The sequence below is a fragment of the Salvelinus namaycush genome, chromosome 3, assembly GCF_016432855.1.
Source record: "Salvelinus namaycush isolate Seneca chromosome 3, SaNama_1.0, whole genome shotgun sequence".
Classification (NCBI taxonomy): domain Eukaryota; kingdom Metazoa; phylum Chordata; class Actinopteri; order Salmoniformes; family Salmonidae; genus Salvelinus; species Salvelinus namaycush.
In genome coordinates this window covers 84,106,372-84,119,446 of record NC_052309.1, presented here as the reverse complement: position 1 = coordinate 84,119,446, position 13,075 = coordinate 84,106,372, and the positions used below count along the sequence as shown (strand labels likewise).

At 43.5% G+C, this 13,075-nt stretch overlaps 1 protein-coding gene across 1 annotated transcript in view; it reads right to left on the bottom strand.

Moving 5' to 3' along the window:
- LOC120044084 (adenylate cyclase type 9-like) overlaps positions 1-13,075 on the bottom strand; it is an 89,976-nt gene that overhangs the window by 18,111 nt on the left and 58,790 nt on the right. The window contains exon 3 of the mRNA XM_038988672.1: positions 3,542-3,735. Coding sequence (XP_038844600.1) covers positions 3,542-3,735 — 194 coding nt within the window. The remainder of the gene's footprint in view (positions 1-3,541; positions 3,736-13,075) is intronic.

Sequence of the window (13,075 nt, the reverse complement as noted above, 5' to 3'; positions counted from 1 at the left end):
CACACCTGTATTTGGGGAGTTTCTCCTATTCTTCTCTGCAGATCCTCTCAAGCTCTGTCAGGTTGGATGGAGAGCCGAACCCACTCCTACGTTATATTGGCTGTGTGCTTTGGGTCATTGTGTTGTTGGATGGTGAACCTTCGCCCCAGTCTGAGGTCCTGAGCGTTCTGGTGCAGGTTTTCATCAAGGATCTCTCTGTATAATGCTCCGTTCATCTTTCCCTTGATTGTGACTAGTCTCCCTGTCCCTGCCGATGAAAAACATCCCCACAGGATGCTGTTGCCACCACCGTAGGGATGGTGCCAGGTTTCCTCCAGACGCTTGGCATTCAGGCCAAAGAGTTCAATCTTGATTTCATCAGACCAGAGAATCTTGTTTCTCATGGTCTGAGAGTCCTTTAGGTGCCTTTTGGCAAACTCCAAGTGGGCTGTCATGTACCTTTTACTGAGGAGTGGCTTCCGTCTGGCCACTCTTACATAAATGCCTGATTGGTGGAGTGCTGCAGAGATGGTTGTCCTTCTGGAAGGTTCTCTCATCTCCACAGAGGAACTCTGGAGCTCTGTCAGAGAGACCATCGGGTTCTTGGTCACTTCCCTGACCAAGGCCGTTCTCCTCCGATTGCTCAGTTTGGTTGGGCGGCCAGTTCTAGAAAGAGTCTTGGTGGTTCCAAACTTCTTCCATTTAAGAATGATGGAGGCCACTGTGTTCTTGGGGACCTTCAATTCTGCAGAAATGTTTTGGAGGCTGTGCCTCAACACAATCCTGTCCCGGAGCTCTACGGACAATTCCTTCGACCTCATGGCTTGGTTTTTGCTCTGACATGCACTGTCAACTGTGGGACCTTATATAGACAGGTGTGTGCCTTTCCAAATCATGTCCAATAAATTGAATTTACCACAGGATGACTTCAATCAAGTTGTAGAAACATCTCAAGGATGATCAATGGAAACAAGATGCACCTGAGCTCAATTTCGAGTCTTATAGCAAAAGGTCTGAATATTTATGTAAATGCGATCAGTTTTTTATTTTTAATACATTTGCAAAAAATTCTAAAAACCTGTTTTCACTTTGTCATTATGGGGTATTGTGTGTAGATTGATGAGGAACATGTTTTATTTAATCCATTTTAGAATAAGGCTGTAACGTAACGAAATGTGGGGAAAATCAAGGGCTCTGAATACTTTCTGAATGCACTGAACCTTGTCTCTATATGGAGCCTCATTACTCCATCATGACACTAAACCCACCATCGGATTTATACTAATATCTACACATTCATGGGCCCATATTCAGAGTTGGCTTGCTGATCTAGGATCAGGTTTGCCTTTTAGATCTTAATAAATAAGACTAATTGGACAGGGGGGACCTGATCCCAGGTCAACACTCCTACACTTCACGAGTAACAGTAAGAGAGTAGAGAATTGTCTCTGTTGGTGAATATTACATTATATGCATTGTGGATAAGCATGGGTCAGCCACATGTACAGTTGAAGTCGTAAGTTTACATACACTTAGGTTGGAGTCATTAAAACTAATTTTTCAACCACTCCACAAATTTCTTGTTAACAAACTATAGTTTTGGCATGTCGGTTAGGACATCGACTTTGTGCATGACACAAGTAATTTTTACAACAATTGTTTACATACAGATTATTTCATTTATAATTCACTGTATCACAATTCCAGTGGGTCAGAAGTTTACATACACTAAGTTGACTGGGCCATTAAACAGCTTGGAAAATTCCATAAAATGATGTCATGCTTTAGAAGCTTCTGATAGGCTAATTGAGATCATTTGAGTCAATTGGAGGTGTACCTGTGAATGTATTTCAAGGCCTACTTTCAAACTCAGTGCCTCTTTGCTTGACATCATGGGAAAATCAAAAGAAATCAGCCAAGACCTCAGAAAAAAAATGTAGACCTCCACAAGTCTGGTTCATCCTTGGGAGCAATTTCTAAACGCCTGAAGGTACCATATTCATCTGTACAAACAATAGTACGCAAGTATAAACACCATGGGACCACGCAGCCTTCATACCGCTCAGGAAGGAGACGCGTTCTGTCTCCTAGAGATGAACGTACTTTGGTGTGAAAAGTGCAAATCAATCCCAGAACAACAGCAAAAGACCTTGTGAAGATGCTGGAGGAAACAGGTACAAAAGTATCTTTATCCACAGTAAAACGAGTCCTATATCGACATAACCTGAAAGGCCGCTCAGCAAGGAAGAAGCCACTGCTCCAAAACCGCCATCAAAAAGCCAGACTACGGTTTGCAACTGCACATGGGGACAAAGATTGTACTTTTTGGAGAAATGTCCTCTGGTCTGATGAAACAAATATAGAACTGTTTGGCCATAATGACCATAGTTATGTTATGAGGAAAAAGGGGGAGGCTTGCATGCCGAAGAACACCATCCCAACCGTGAAGCACGGGGGTGGCAGCATCATGTGGGGGTGCTTTGCTGCAGGAGGGACTGGTGCACTTCACAAAATAGATGGCATCATGAGGTAGGACAATTATGTGGATATATTGAAGCAACATCTCAAGACATCAGTCAGGAAGTTAAAGCTTGCTCACAAATGGGTCTTCCAAATGTACAATGACCCCAAGCATACTTCCATACTTTGTGGCAAAATGGCTTAAGGACAACAAAGTCAAGGTATTGGAGTGGCCATCACAAAGCCCTGACCTCAATCCCATAGAAAATTTGTGGGCAGAACTGAAAAGGTGTGTGCGAGCAAGGAGGCCTACAAACCTGACTCTGTTACACCAGCTCTGTCAGGAGGAATGGGCCAAAATTCACTCAACTTATTGTGGGAAGCTTGTGGAAGGCTACCCAAAACATTTGACCCAAGTTAAACAATTTAAAGGCAATGCTACCAAAATACTAATTGAGTGTATGTAAACTTCTGACCCACTGGGAATGTGATAAAAGAAATAAAAGCTGAAATAAATCATTCTCTCTACTATTATTCGGACATTTCACATTCTTAAAATAAAGTGGTGATCCTAACTGACCTAAGACAGGGAATTTTTACCAAGATTAAATGTCAGGAATTGTGAAAAACTGAGTTTAAATGTATTTGGCTAAGGTGTATGTAAACTTCCGACTTCAACGGTCAACATCTTGTTAAGTTAGGTTCCTGTGTTTTATGCAATTATGTAACATGCTTGGATTTTAACCTTAATTTAAACTTTGATTAACTTTTTAGGTCAAATGGTCCAACACCATCCTCAAACAATTCCTTACATTGTTGGTGTAATTTTAATTTCTGGATAAGGCTTAAAATACAGGATAGAATCTCATGTCACATGACTGCTCAAAACACAGGGCCCTACAATTATGTTCTGAAGACATGTCTACTGAGCTGAACATTTGTTCCACTATGACCATTTACTAAATGAAGTCAAAGTACAGTATGCTATTACAACCAAATAATATGTCTATCCAAGTTACACATTAGAAAACCACCAAAGATTGGAATGAGCACACACCTGACCCCCATCTCCCCTTTACCCCGCAGAATACCATGTCCTCACCTTGGCCCTGTCGGAAGCCCCTCCCTGGGGTAGGCCACAGGCTGAGGGGGCTCTGGGGGGTCCATCTGGGGTGTGGGCACAGGGTGTGGCACAGTGGATGTCCCCTCCAGGCTCCAGGCCAGCCAGGCCCAGCTGGGAACAGCTACAGTGGCACGGCTCCACCTTCCTCCCTGAGATCAGGTAGGTCTTCAATCCTGAAGGAGACAGAAAAAAGAGATAGATGTCAGTGACAGAGACTCTTATCAACACACATGTTGCAACAGGTAGAAGAAAAGTGCCTTTTATGTGAAAAGGCCCGCAAAACACCAGTCTCAATGTCAACAGTGAAGAGGCGACTCCGGGATGCTGGCCTTCTAGGCAGTGTTCCTCTGTCCAGTGTCTGTGTTCTTTTGCCCATTTTAATATTTTATTTTTATTGGCCAGTCTGAGATATGGCTTTTTCTTTGCAACTCTGCCTAGAATGCCAGCATCCCGGAGTCGCCTCTTCACTGTTGACGTTGAGACTGCTGTTTTGTGGGTACTATTTCATGAAGCTGCCAGTTGAGGACTTTTGAGGCGTCTGTTTCTCAAACTAGACACTCTAATGTACTTGTCCTCTTGTTCAGTTGTGCACCGGGGCCTCCCACTCTTTCTATATAAAGGTGAGATAGATATCGATTTTGAGACATGACATAGACACTAAACAAAAATATAAACGCGACATGTAAAGTGTTGGTCCCATGTTTCTTGAGCTGAAATAAAATATCTCAAAAGTTAACCATACTCACAAAAAGCTGATTTCTTTCAAATGATTATGTGAAAGATGGCGCCGGAAGAAATGGCAGCCATTTTACGGGCACCTAACCAATTGTGCTATTATGTGTTTTTTTCGCGTTATTTGTAACTTATTTCGTACATAATGTTTCTGCCACTGTATCTTACGGCAAAAAAATGCTTCTGGATATCAGGACAGTGATCACTCACCTCGGATTAGACAATGATTTTTTCTTCAACAAGCAGGACGCACAGGATGTACTTCAGAAACCCGAAATCCGTCATTGGCAAGAGAAAGAGACGCAGGCAAAGAGAACACCGAGCGGGGTGCCTCGTAAGGATCCGCCGACAGCGAGTGGGAAATCTGCCCTTACCATCAATATTCCTTGCCAACGTACAATCATTGGACAATAAATTAGACGAGGTACGATCACAAATATCCTACCAACGTGACATCAAAAACTGTAATATCTTATGTTTCACCGAATTATGACGAAATGGAAAATGTTCAGCTGGCGGGATATACGCTGTACCGGCTAGATAGAACAGCACACTCCGGTAAAACAAGGGGAGGCGGTCTGTGTATATTTGTAAACAACAGCTGGTGCACAAAATCTAAGGAAGTCTCAAGACTTTCCTCATTTTTATCAGCATGTTAAATGCGCAACCAGAGGGAAAAAAATTCTAGATCACCTGAACTCAACACACAGAGACGCATACAAAGCGCTCCCTCGCACTCCATTTGGCAAATCTGACCATAATTCTATTCTCCTGATACCTGCTTACAAGCAAAAATTAAAGCAGGAAGCACCAGTGACTAGATCAATAAAAAAAGTGGTCAGATGAAGCAGATGCTAAACTACAGGACTGTTTTGCTAAAACAGACTGGAATATGTTCCGGGATTCTTCCGACAGCATTGAGGAGTACATCACATCAGTCACTGGCTTTATCAATAAGTGCATCAAGGACGTTGTCCCCACAGTGACTGTACGTACATACCCCAACCAGAAGCCATGGATTACAGGCAACATTTGCACTGAGCTAAAGGGTAGAGTGGCCGCTTTCAAGGTGCGGGACTCTAACCCGGAAGCTTATAAGAAATCCTGCTATGCCCTCCGATGAACCATCAAACAGGCAAAGCGCCAATACAGGACTAAGATTGAATAGCACTACACCGGCTCCAACGCTCGTCGGATGTGGCAGGGCCTGCAAACTATTACAGACTACAAAGGGAAGCACAGTCGCGAGCTGCCCAGTGACACGAGCCTACCAGACGAGTTAAATCAATTCTATGTTCGCTTCAAGGCAAGCAACACTGAGGCATGCATGACAGCATCAGCTGTTCCGGACGACTGTGTGATCACGCTCTCTTTAAACAGGTCAACATTCACAAGGCCGCTGGGATAGATGGATTACCAGGACTTGTGCTCTGGACATGTGCTGACCAACTGGCAGGTGTCTTCACTGACATTTTCAACATTTCCCTGATTGAGTCTGTAATACCAACATGCTTCAAGCAGACCACCATAGTCCCTGTACCCAAGAACACTAAGGTAACCTGCCTAAATGACTACAGACCCGTAGCACTCACGTCCGCAGCCATGAAGTGCTTTGAAAGACTGGTCATGGCTCACATTAACACCATTATCCCAGAAACCCGAGACCCAGTCCAATTTGCATACCGCTCAAACAGATCCACAGATGATGCAATCTCTATTGCACTCCACACTGCCCTTTCCCACCTGGACAAAAGGAACACCTACGTGAGAATGCTATTCATTGACTACAGCTCAGCGTTCAACACCATAGTGCCCTCAAAGCTCATCACTAAGCTAAGGATCTGCTAAACACCTCCCTCTGCAACTGGATCCTGGACTTCCTGACAGGCCGCCCCCAGGTGATAAGGGTAGGTAGCAACACACCTGCCACACTGATCCTCAACACTGGAGCCCCTCAGGGGTCCGTGCTCAGTCCACTCCTGTACTCCCTGTTCACCCACAACTGCATGGCCAGGCACGACTCCAACACCATCATTAAGTTTGCAGATGACACAACAGTGGTAGGCCTGATCACCGACAATGACGAGACAGCCTATAGGGAGGTCATAGACCTGACCGTGTAGTGTAAGGACAACAACCTCTCCCTCAACGTGATCAAGACAAAGGAGATTATTGTGGACTACAGGAAAACGAGGTCCGAGCACACCCCCATTCTCATCGACGGGCTGTAGTGGAGCAGGTTGAGAGCTTCAAGTTCATTTGTGTCCACATCACCAACAAACTAGAATAGTCCAAACACACCAAGACAGTCGTGAAGAGGACACGTCAAAACTTATTCCCCCTCAGGAGACTGAAAAGATTTGGCATGGGTCCTCAGATCCTCAGTAGCCTTACTACTGTTATTTTCACTGTCATTTTACCGTTTATTTTCATGAGCATTTCTCCTTTGCCAAGATAATCCTTCCACCAGACAGGTGTGGCATATCAAGAAGCTGATCTTGTGCTGGGAACAATAAAAGGCCACTCTAAAATGTGCAGTTTTATCACACAACACCATGCCACAGATGTCTCAAGTTTTGAGGGAGTGTGCAATTGACATGCTGACTGCAGGAATGTCCACCAGAGTTGTTGCCAGAGAATTTAACTTTAAATTCTCTACGATTAGCCGCCTCCAACGTTGTTGTAGAGAATTTTGCAGTACGTCCAACCGGCATCACAACCGCAGACCACGGGTAACCACACCGGCCCAGGACCTCCACATCCAGCTTCTTCACCTGCGGGATCATCTGAGACCAGCCACTTGGACAGCTGATGAAACTGTGGGTTTGCACAACTGAATAATTTCTGCAAAAATGGTCAGAAATCGTCTTAGGGAAGCTTATATGCGTGCTCGTTGTCCATCCAGTCTTAACCTAACTGCAGTTCAGCATCGTAACCGACTTCAGTGAACAAATGCTCACCTTCGATGGCCACTGGCATGTTGTAGAAGTGTGCTCTTCATGGATGAATCCTGGTTTGCTGATGTCAACATTGTGAACAGAGTGCCCCATGGTGGTGGTGGGGTTATGATATGGGTTGCATAAGCTACAGACAATGAACACAATTGCATTTTGGCAATTTGAATGCACAGAGATACCATGAAGAGATCCTGAGGCCCATTGATGTGCCATTCATCCACCACCATCACCTGATGTTTCAGCATGATAATGCACAGCCCCATGTCACAAGGATCTGTACACATAATGGCCCAGACATGTCCCCCATTGAGCATGTTTGGGATGCTCTGGATGGACGTGTACGACAGCGTGCTCCAGTTCCCGCCAATATCAAGCAACTTCGCCATTGAAGAGGAGTGCGACAACATTCCACACGCCACAATCAACTGCCTGATCAACTCTATGTGAAGGAGATGTGTCGCGCTGCATGAGGCAAAAGGTGGTCACACCAGATACTGACTGGTTCTGATCCACGCCCCTACCTTTTTTTAAGGTATCTGTGACCAACAGATGCATATCTGTATTCCCAGTCATGTGAAATCCACAGATTAGGGTCTAATGAATGTATTTCAATTGACTGATTTCCTTATGAACTATAACTCAGTAAAATCTTGAATCTTGAAATTGTTGCATATTGAGTTTATATTTTTGTACAGTGTAGTATGTTCCTATTTTAATATATGCTGTTCATGTTACTGTGAAGTTTCTTTTTCCAAGACTTCTCACAAAAACATGCATATCTCTGTGAAATGTCAACGGAGCACTGAGCCTACCCTAAGCTTTTTTTCCTCCAAATTCTTTTATATTGAATTCAGCACGTATCATGCTAATTTTGCAACCAGCGGAAACAACTTGGAAGATGATGGCCACTAAATGTCAAATCCTCAAAAATGTTGGCGATAACGCTGCACCGCTCAGAGCGACAGAGCCCGGTGCTTATTATCGGATGTATTAGGTTCCGAAATCCAACTTTTTGGATATAATGTTAATGATATGTTGGAGACAGACCCCACTAAACCATTCAGACCATGAAGAGTTCCATTTGTCTTGGTAAAATGTCTTGTGTAACATAAGGAAGTGAAACGTCATCACCAAAGCACGTTTTCACCCACTATGGGCAGGGTAGTCTAACAAACAATGTATTAGTGAGGTGTGTGTATCAGGCTATTAAACACACCACCAATTTGAAAGGGATATGACAGCCTGTACCTCAAGGAAATCCCCCCCCCCCCCCCCCCCGCCCCACACACACACCGCATCCCCCTTGCTTCCTGGTTTCTGCTCTCTCCATGTCTGTGTCTCTCCCTCTCCTCTCTGGCCTCAGGCCACCTCAGTCAGTGGTTTTGATGAGACACAAAGGATATAAGTGCAGCACCGAGGTTCATCCTAATAGCCTATCTATTCTCTATAATGAGAAACTGCTTTTTCTCACTGGGCGGTAACATTTACATTTTAATTAAGTATCACTCAAAATGGCTTTCATTTGTTCAAAGGGTGAAATAGAAAATGGTGAGAGTGTGTGTGTGTGTGTGTGTGTGTGTGTGTGTGTGTGTGTGTGTGTGTGTGTGTGTGTGTGTGTGTGTGTGTGTGTGTGTGTGTGTGTGTGTGTGTGTGTGTGTGGACGTGTTTAACTATTCTTGTAGGGACCAGAAGTCACTACGAGAATAGTAAACAAAGTAAAAATTGACCAGCTGGGGACATTTTGTTAGTCCCCACAAGGTCAAATGCTATTTCTAGGGGGTTTAGGGTTAAGGTTAGAATTAGTGTTAGGGTTAGAATTAAGTTAAATATTAAGGTTAGGAGCTAGGGTTAGTTGTAGGGTTAGGGTTAGGAGCTAGGGTTAGGTTTAGGGTTAGGATAAAGTTTAGGTTTTTGGGTTAGGGTTAGGGTTAAGGTTAGGGTTAGGGTTAGGGTAAGAGTACGGGTTAGGATTAGGGTTAGGTTTAGGGTTAGGGAAAATAGGATTTTGAATGGGACTGAATGGGACTGAATGTCCCCATAAGGTTAGCTGTACAAGACTGTGTGTGTGTGTGTGTGTGTGTGTGTGTGTGTGTGTGTGTGTGTGTGTGTGTGTGTGTGTGTGTGTGGGTGTGGGTGTGGGTGTGGGTGTGATCGCGCGTGTCTGTGTGCATGCATGTACAGTCATGGCCAAAAGTTTTGAGAATGACACAAATATACATTTTTACAAAGTCTGCTGCCACAGTTTCTATGATGGCAATTTGCATATACTCCAGAATGTTATGAAGAGTGATCAGATGAATTACAATTAATTGCAAAGTCCCTCTTTGCCATGCAAATGAACTGAATCCCCCCAAAAACATTTCCACTGCATTTCAGCCCTGCCACAAAAGGACCAGCTGACATCATGTCAGTGATTCTCTCGTTAACACAGGTGTGAGTGTTGACGAGGAAAAGGCTGGAGATCACTCTGTCATGCTGATTGAGTTCGAATAACAGACTGGAAGCTTCAAAAGGAGGGTGGTGCTTGGAATCATTGTTTTTCCTCTGTCAACCATGGTTACCTGCAAGGAAACACGTGCCGTCATCATTGCTTTGCACAAAAAGGGATTCACAGGAAGGATATTGCTGCCAGTAAGATTGCACCTAAATCAACCATTTATTGGATCATCAACCATTTATTGGATCATCAAGAACTTCAAGGAGAGCGGTTCAATTGTTGTGAAGAAGGCTTCAGGGCGCCCAAGAAAGTCCAGCAAGCGCCAGGACCGTCTCCTAAAGTTGATTCAGCTGCGGGATCGGGGCACCACCAGTACAGAGCTTGCTCAGGAATGGCAGCAGGCAGGTGTGAGTGCATCTGCACGCACAGTGAGGCGGAGACTTTTGGAGGATGGCCTGGTGTCAAGAAGGGCAGCAAAGAAGCCACTTCTCTCCAGGAAAAACATGTTTTTCCTCTCCAGGAAAAACAACACAGGGACAGATATTCTGCAAAAGGTACAGGGATTGGACTGCTGAGGACTGTGGTAAAGTGATTTTCTCTGATGAATCCCCTTTCCGATCGTGTGGGGCATCCGGAAAAAAGCTTGTCCGGAGAAGACAAGGTGAACGCTACCATCAGTCCTGTGTCATGCCAACAGTAAAGCATCCTGAGACCATTCATGTGTGGGGTTGCTTCTCAGCCAAAGGAGTGGGCTCACTCACAATTTTACCTAAGAACAAAGCCATAAAAAAAGAATGGTAACAACATAACCTCCGAGAGCAACTTCTCCCAACCATCCAGGAACAGTTTGGTGACGAACAATGCCTTTTCCAGCATGATGGAGCACCTTGCCATAAGGCAAAAGTTATAACGAAGTGGCTCGGGGAACAAAACATTGATATTTTGGGTCCATGGCCAGGAAACTCCCCAGACCTTCATCCCATTGAGAACTTGTGGTCAATCCTCAAGAGGCGGGTGGACAAACAAAAACCCACAAATTCTGACAAACTCCAAGCATTGATTATGCAAGAATGGGCTGCCATCAGTCAGGATGTGGCCCAGAAGTTAATTGACAGCATGCCAGGGCGGATTGCAGAGGTCTTGAAAAAGAAGGGTCAACACTGCAAATATTGACTCTTTGCATCAACTTCATATAATTGTCAATAACAGCCTTTGACACTTATGAAATGCTTGTAATTATACTTCAGTATTCCATAGTAACATCTGACAAAAATATCTAAAGACATTGAGGCAGCAGACTTTGTGAAAATGTATATTTGTGTCATTCTCAAAACTTTTGGCCACGACTGTATGTTTTATAATTCTACAATAAAGCACAGAAACAGATTGCATATCACAAATATCTGGGTAATTAGTGCATTTGCGTGTTGTGTTCAATAAAACTGATTTTACATGATGCACGGTACATCCATTAATTTCCCTATTTTTCATTGTCATGGCAATTCTGCAATACAACATCAACCAATACAAAGTTGGTAGAATGTTTTATTTTAGAATGTTTGGTTGATTAGAGCAACAGTTTTGATTTGAAACACATTCAATGTCTGATTATTTCATAAGACCACAATTACACTTGAATGTGATGATATCCCAATTAAAAAGAGCAACTTTAATATAATGACGTTAGAATGTTTGGTTGGAAGGCACCCGTGTTGATGTGGAACTCACTTTTGGTGGCAACAACCGCAAGACTAGACATAAACTTGCTTCTTCTATCTGAAGTGGGCCATCTCTAAACAATGAGCTTCTAAAGCCAGCGATGTGATCCGTCTGGAGTGGACCAGCACAGGGACATCAGCATCTTCCTGCAAGACCATCAGATTCTATCGTCATCAATGTTAAGAGTCAAATCCTGTGTTCTTTCCAGGACTTGGTTCATTACTTTTTTTCTCTCACGTTCAATGTTTAGAATGCATTGAGGTATGCTAGAACTGGTTTTGTGTGTGAATTTAGGTCAGGTCCTCCAGAGTTTCTCAGAGATCTTGCATTGTGAGTGGTACTGGAAGTCCTGATCCCTTAACATGGCCAACTTCCTCTGCCACCAACAGCAGCAGCCTGAGCATGAGAAACACCATCTGTTCCACCAGCACATGGAGTACAGGTGCAAGGTGAAGTTCAGAGGAAGGCTTTGGCGGTCATTACATTTTGTCGACCGGTGCTTTTCAAGCAAATAACTGCCGGTCTCACGGTAATTGACCGTTAATTAACATAAACCCATTTAGCATCTCCTGGCTTCCATGCATAGCCTACAACCTGATGCAGACCTTTGGAACATCTACATTTAAAAAAGTTGAATAAATCCATATAATACACTTTCACACTATCACAATACACTATCACAATAAATCCATTATTTATTTTAGAAGGGTCTCAACATGATATGAAAATGTAGTCTATTTCAGAAGAACAGAATAGCATACTCTGAGTTGTCCTGATGTTAGGCCATGATCTGGCTATGCCATATGGCTGTGGGCTACACTAGTTCATTTAGCAGAGAATATTTACTTAGAATTCCGTGGCATTATTTTATATTATTTTATAGAATGAAGAATACATTTGAACATAGCTGAATAAAATAAAAATTATATTTTGTCCAAACGATTTGAGGGAGTGCGCATATGCGGCTATTCTGTGTTAAGCGGTTGACAAAAAAACAGGTCCTCCAAAATGCTTAATATAGAGTAATTTATGCAACTTTAGTTGTGATACAAACTTTGGGCTATATGTTTTGATTCTTAATACATTCTAAGGCTGCATGATAAAAGTTGCATGAAAGGCATGAGGTCTGCTTTGTTATTTGCGCTGTCTGTACACACTTCATCAGTCTCTCATGCACATTTTCAAAATAAATTTCCCGGCGGCATCACCTGTAATCCCCCTTTAAAAAATCCATGCCTTTTGCGGCTGGTGGCCGTTGTGCCCTTGGGCTGAATAAAATTATTATAATTCCCTTCTCCCGGCTGCGTGCTCCGTAGCACCTCTCACTCAAATGTCTCTCTCAGATAGCTCAATTCTTATTAGCCAATGCCGGTCACCTGATTGGGTCTTTCTCACAGGCTACAAATCAAGACAGACACATCGGGGACGCAACTGCGCGTTTCCTTATCCAATACCGAGGTGCATATTGAAGATATACGTGGGCGGCAAGTAGCCTAGTGGTTAGAGCGTTGGACTAGTAACCGAAAGGTTGCAAGATCAAATCCCTGAGCTGACAAGGTAAAAATCTGTCGTTCTGCCCCTGAACAAGGCAGTTAACCCACTGTTCCTAGGCCGTCTTTGAAAATAAGAATTTGTTCTTAACTGATTTGCCTAGTTAAATAAAGGTTA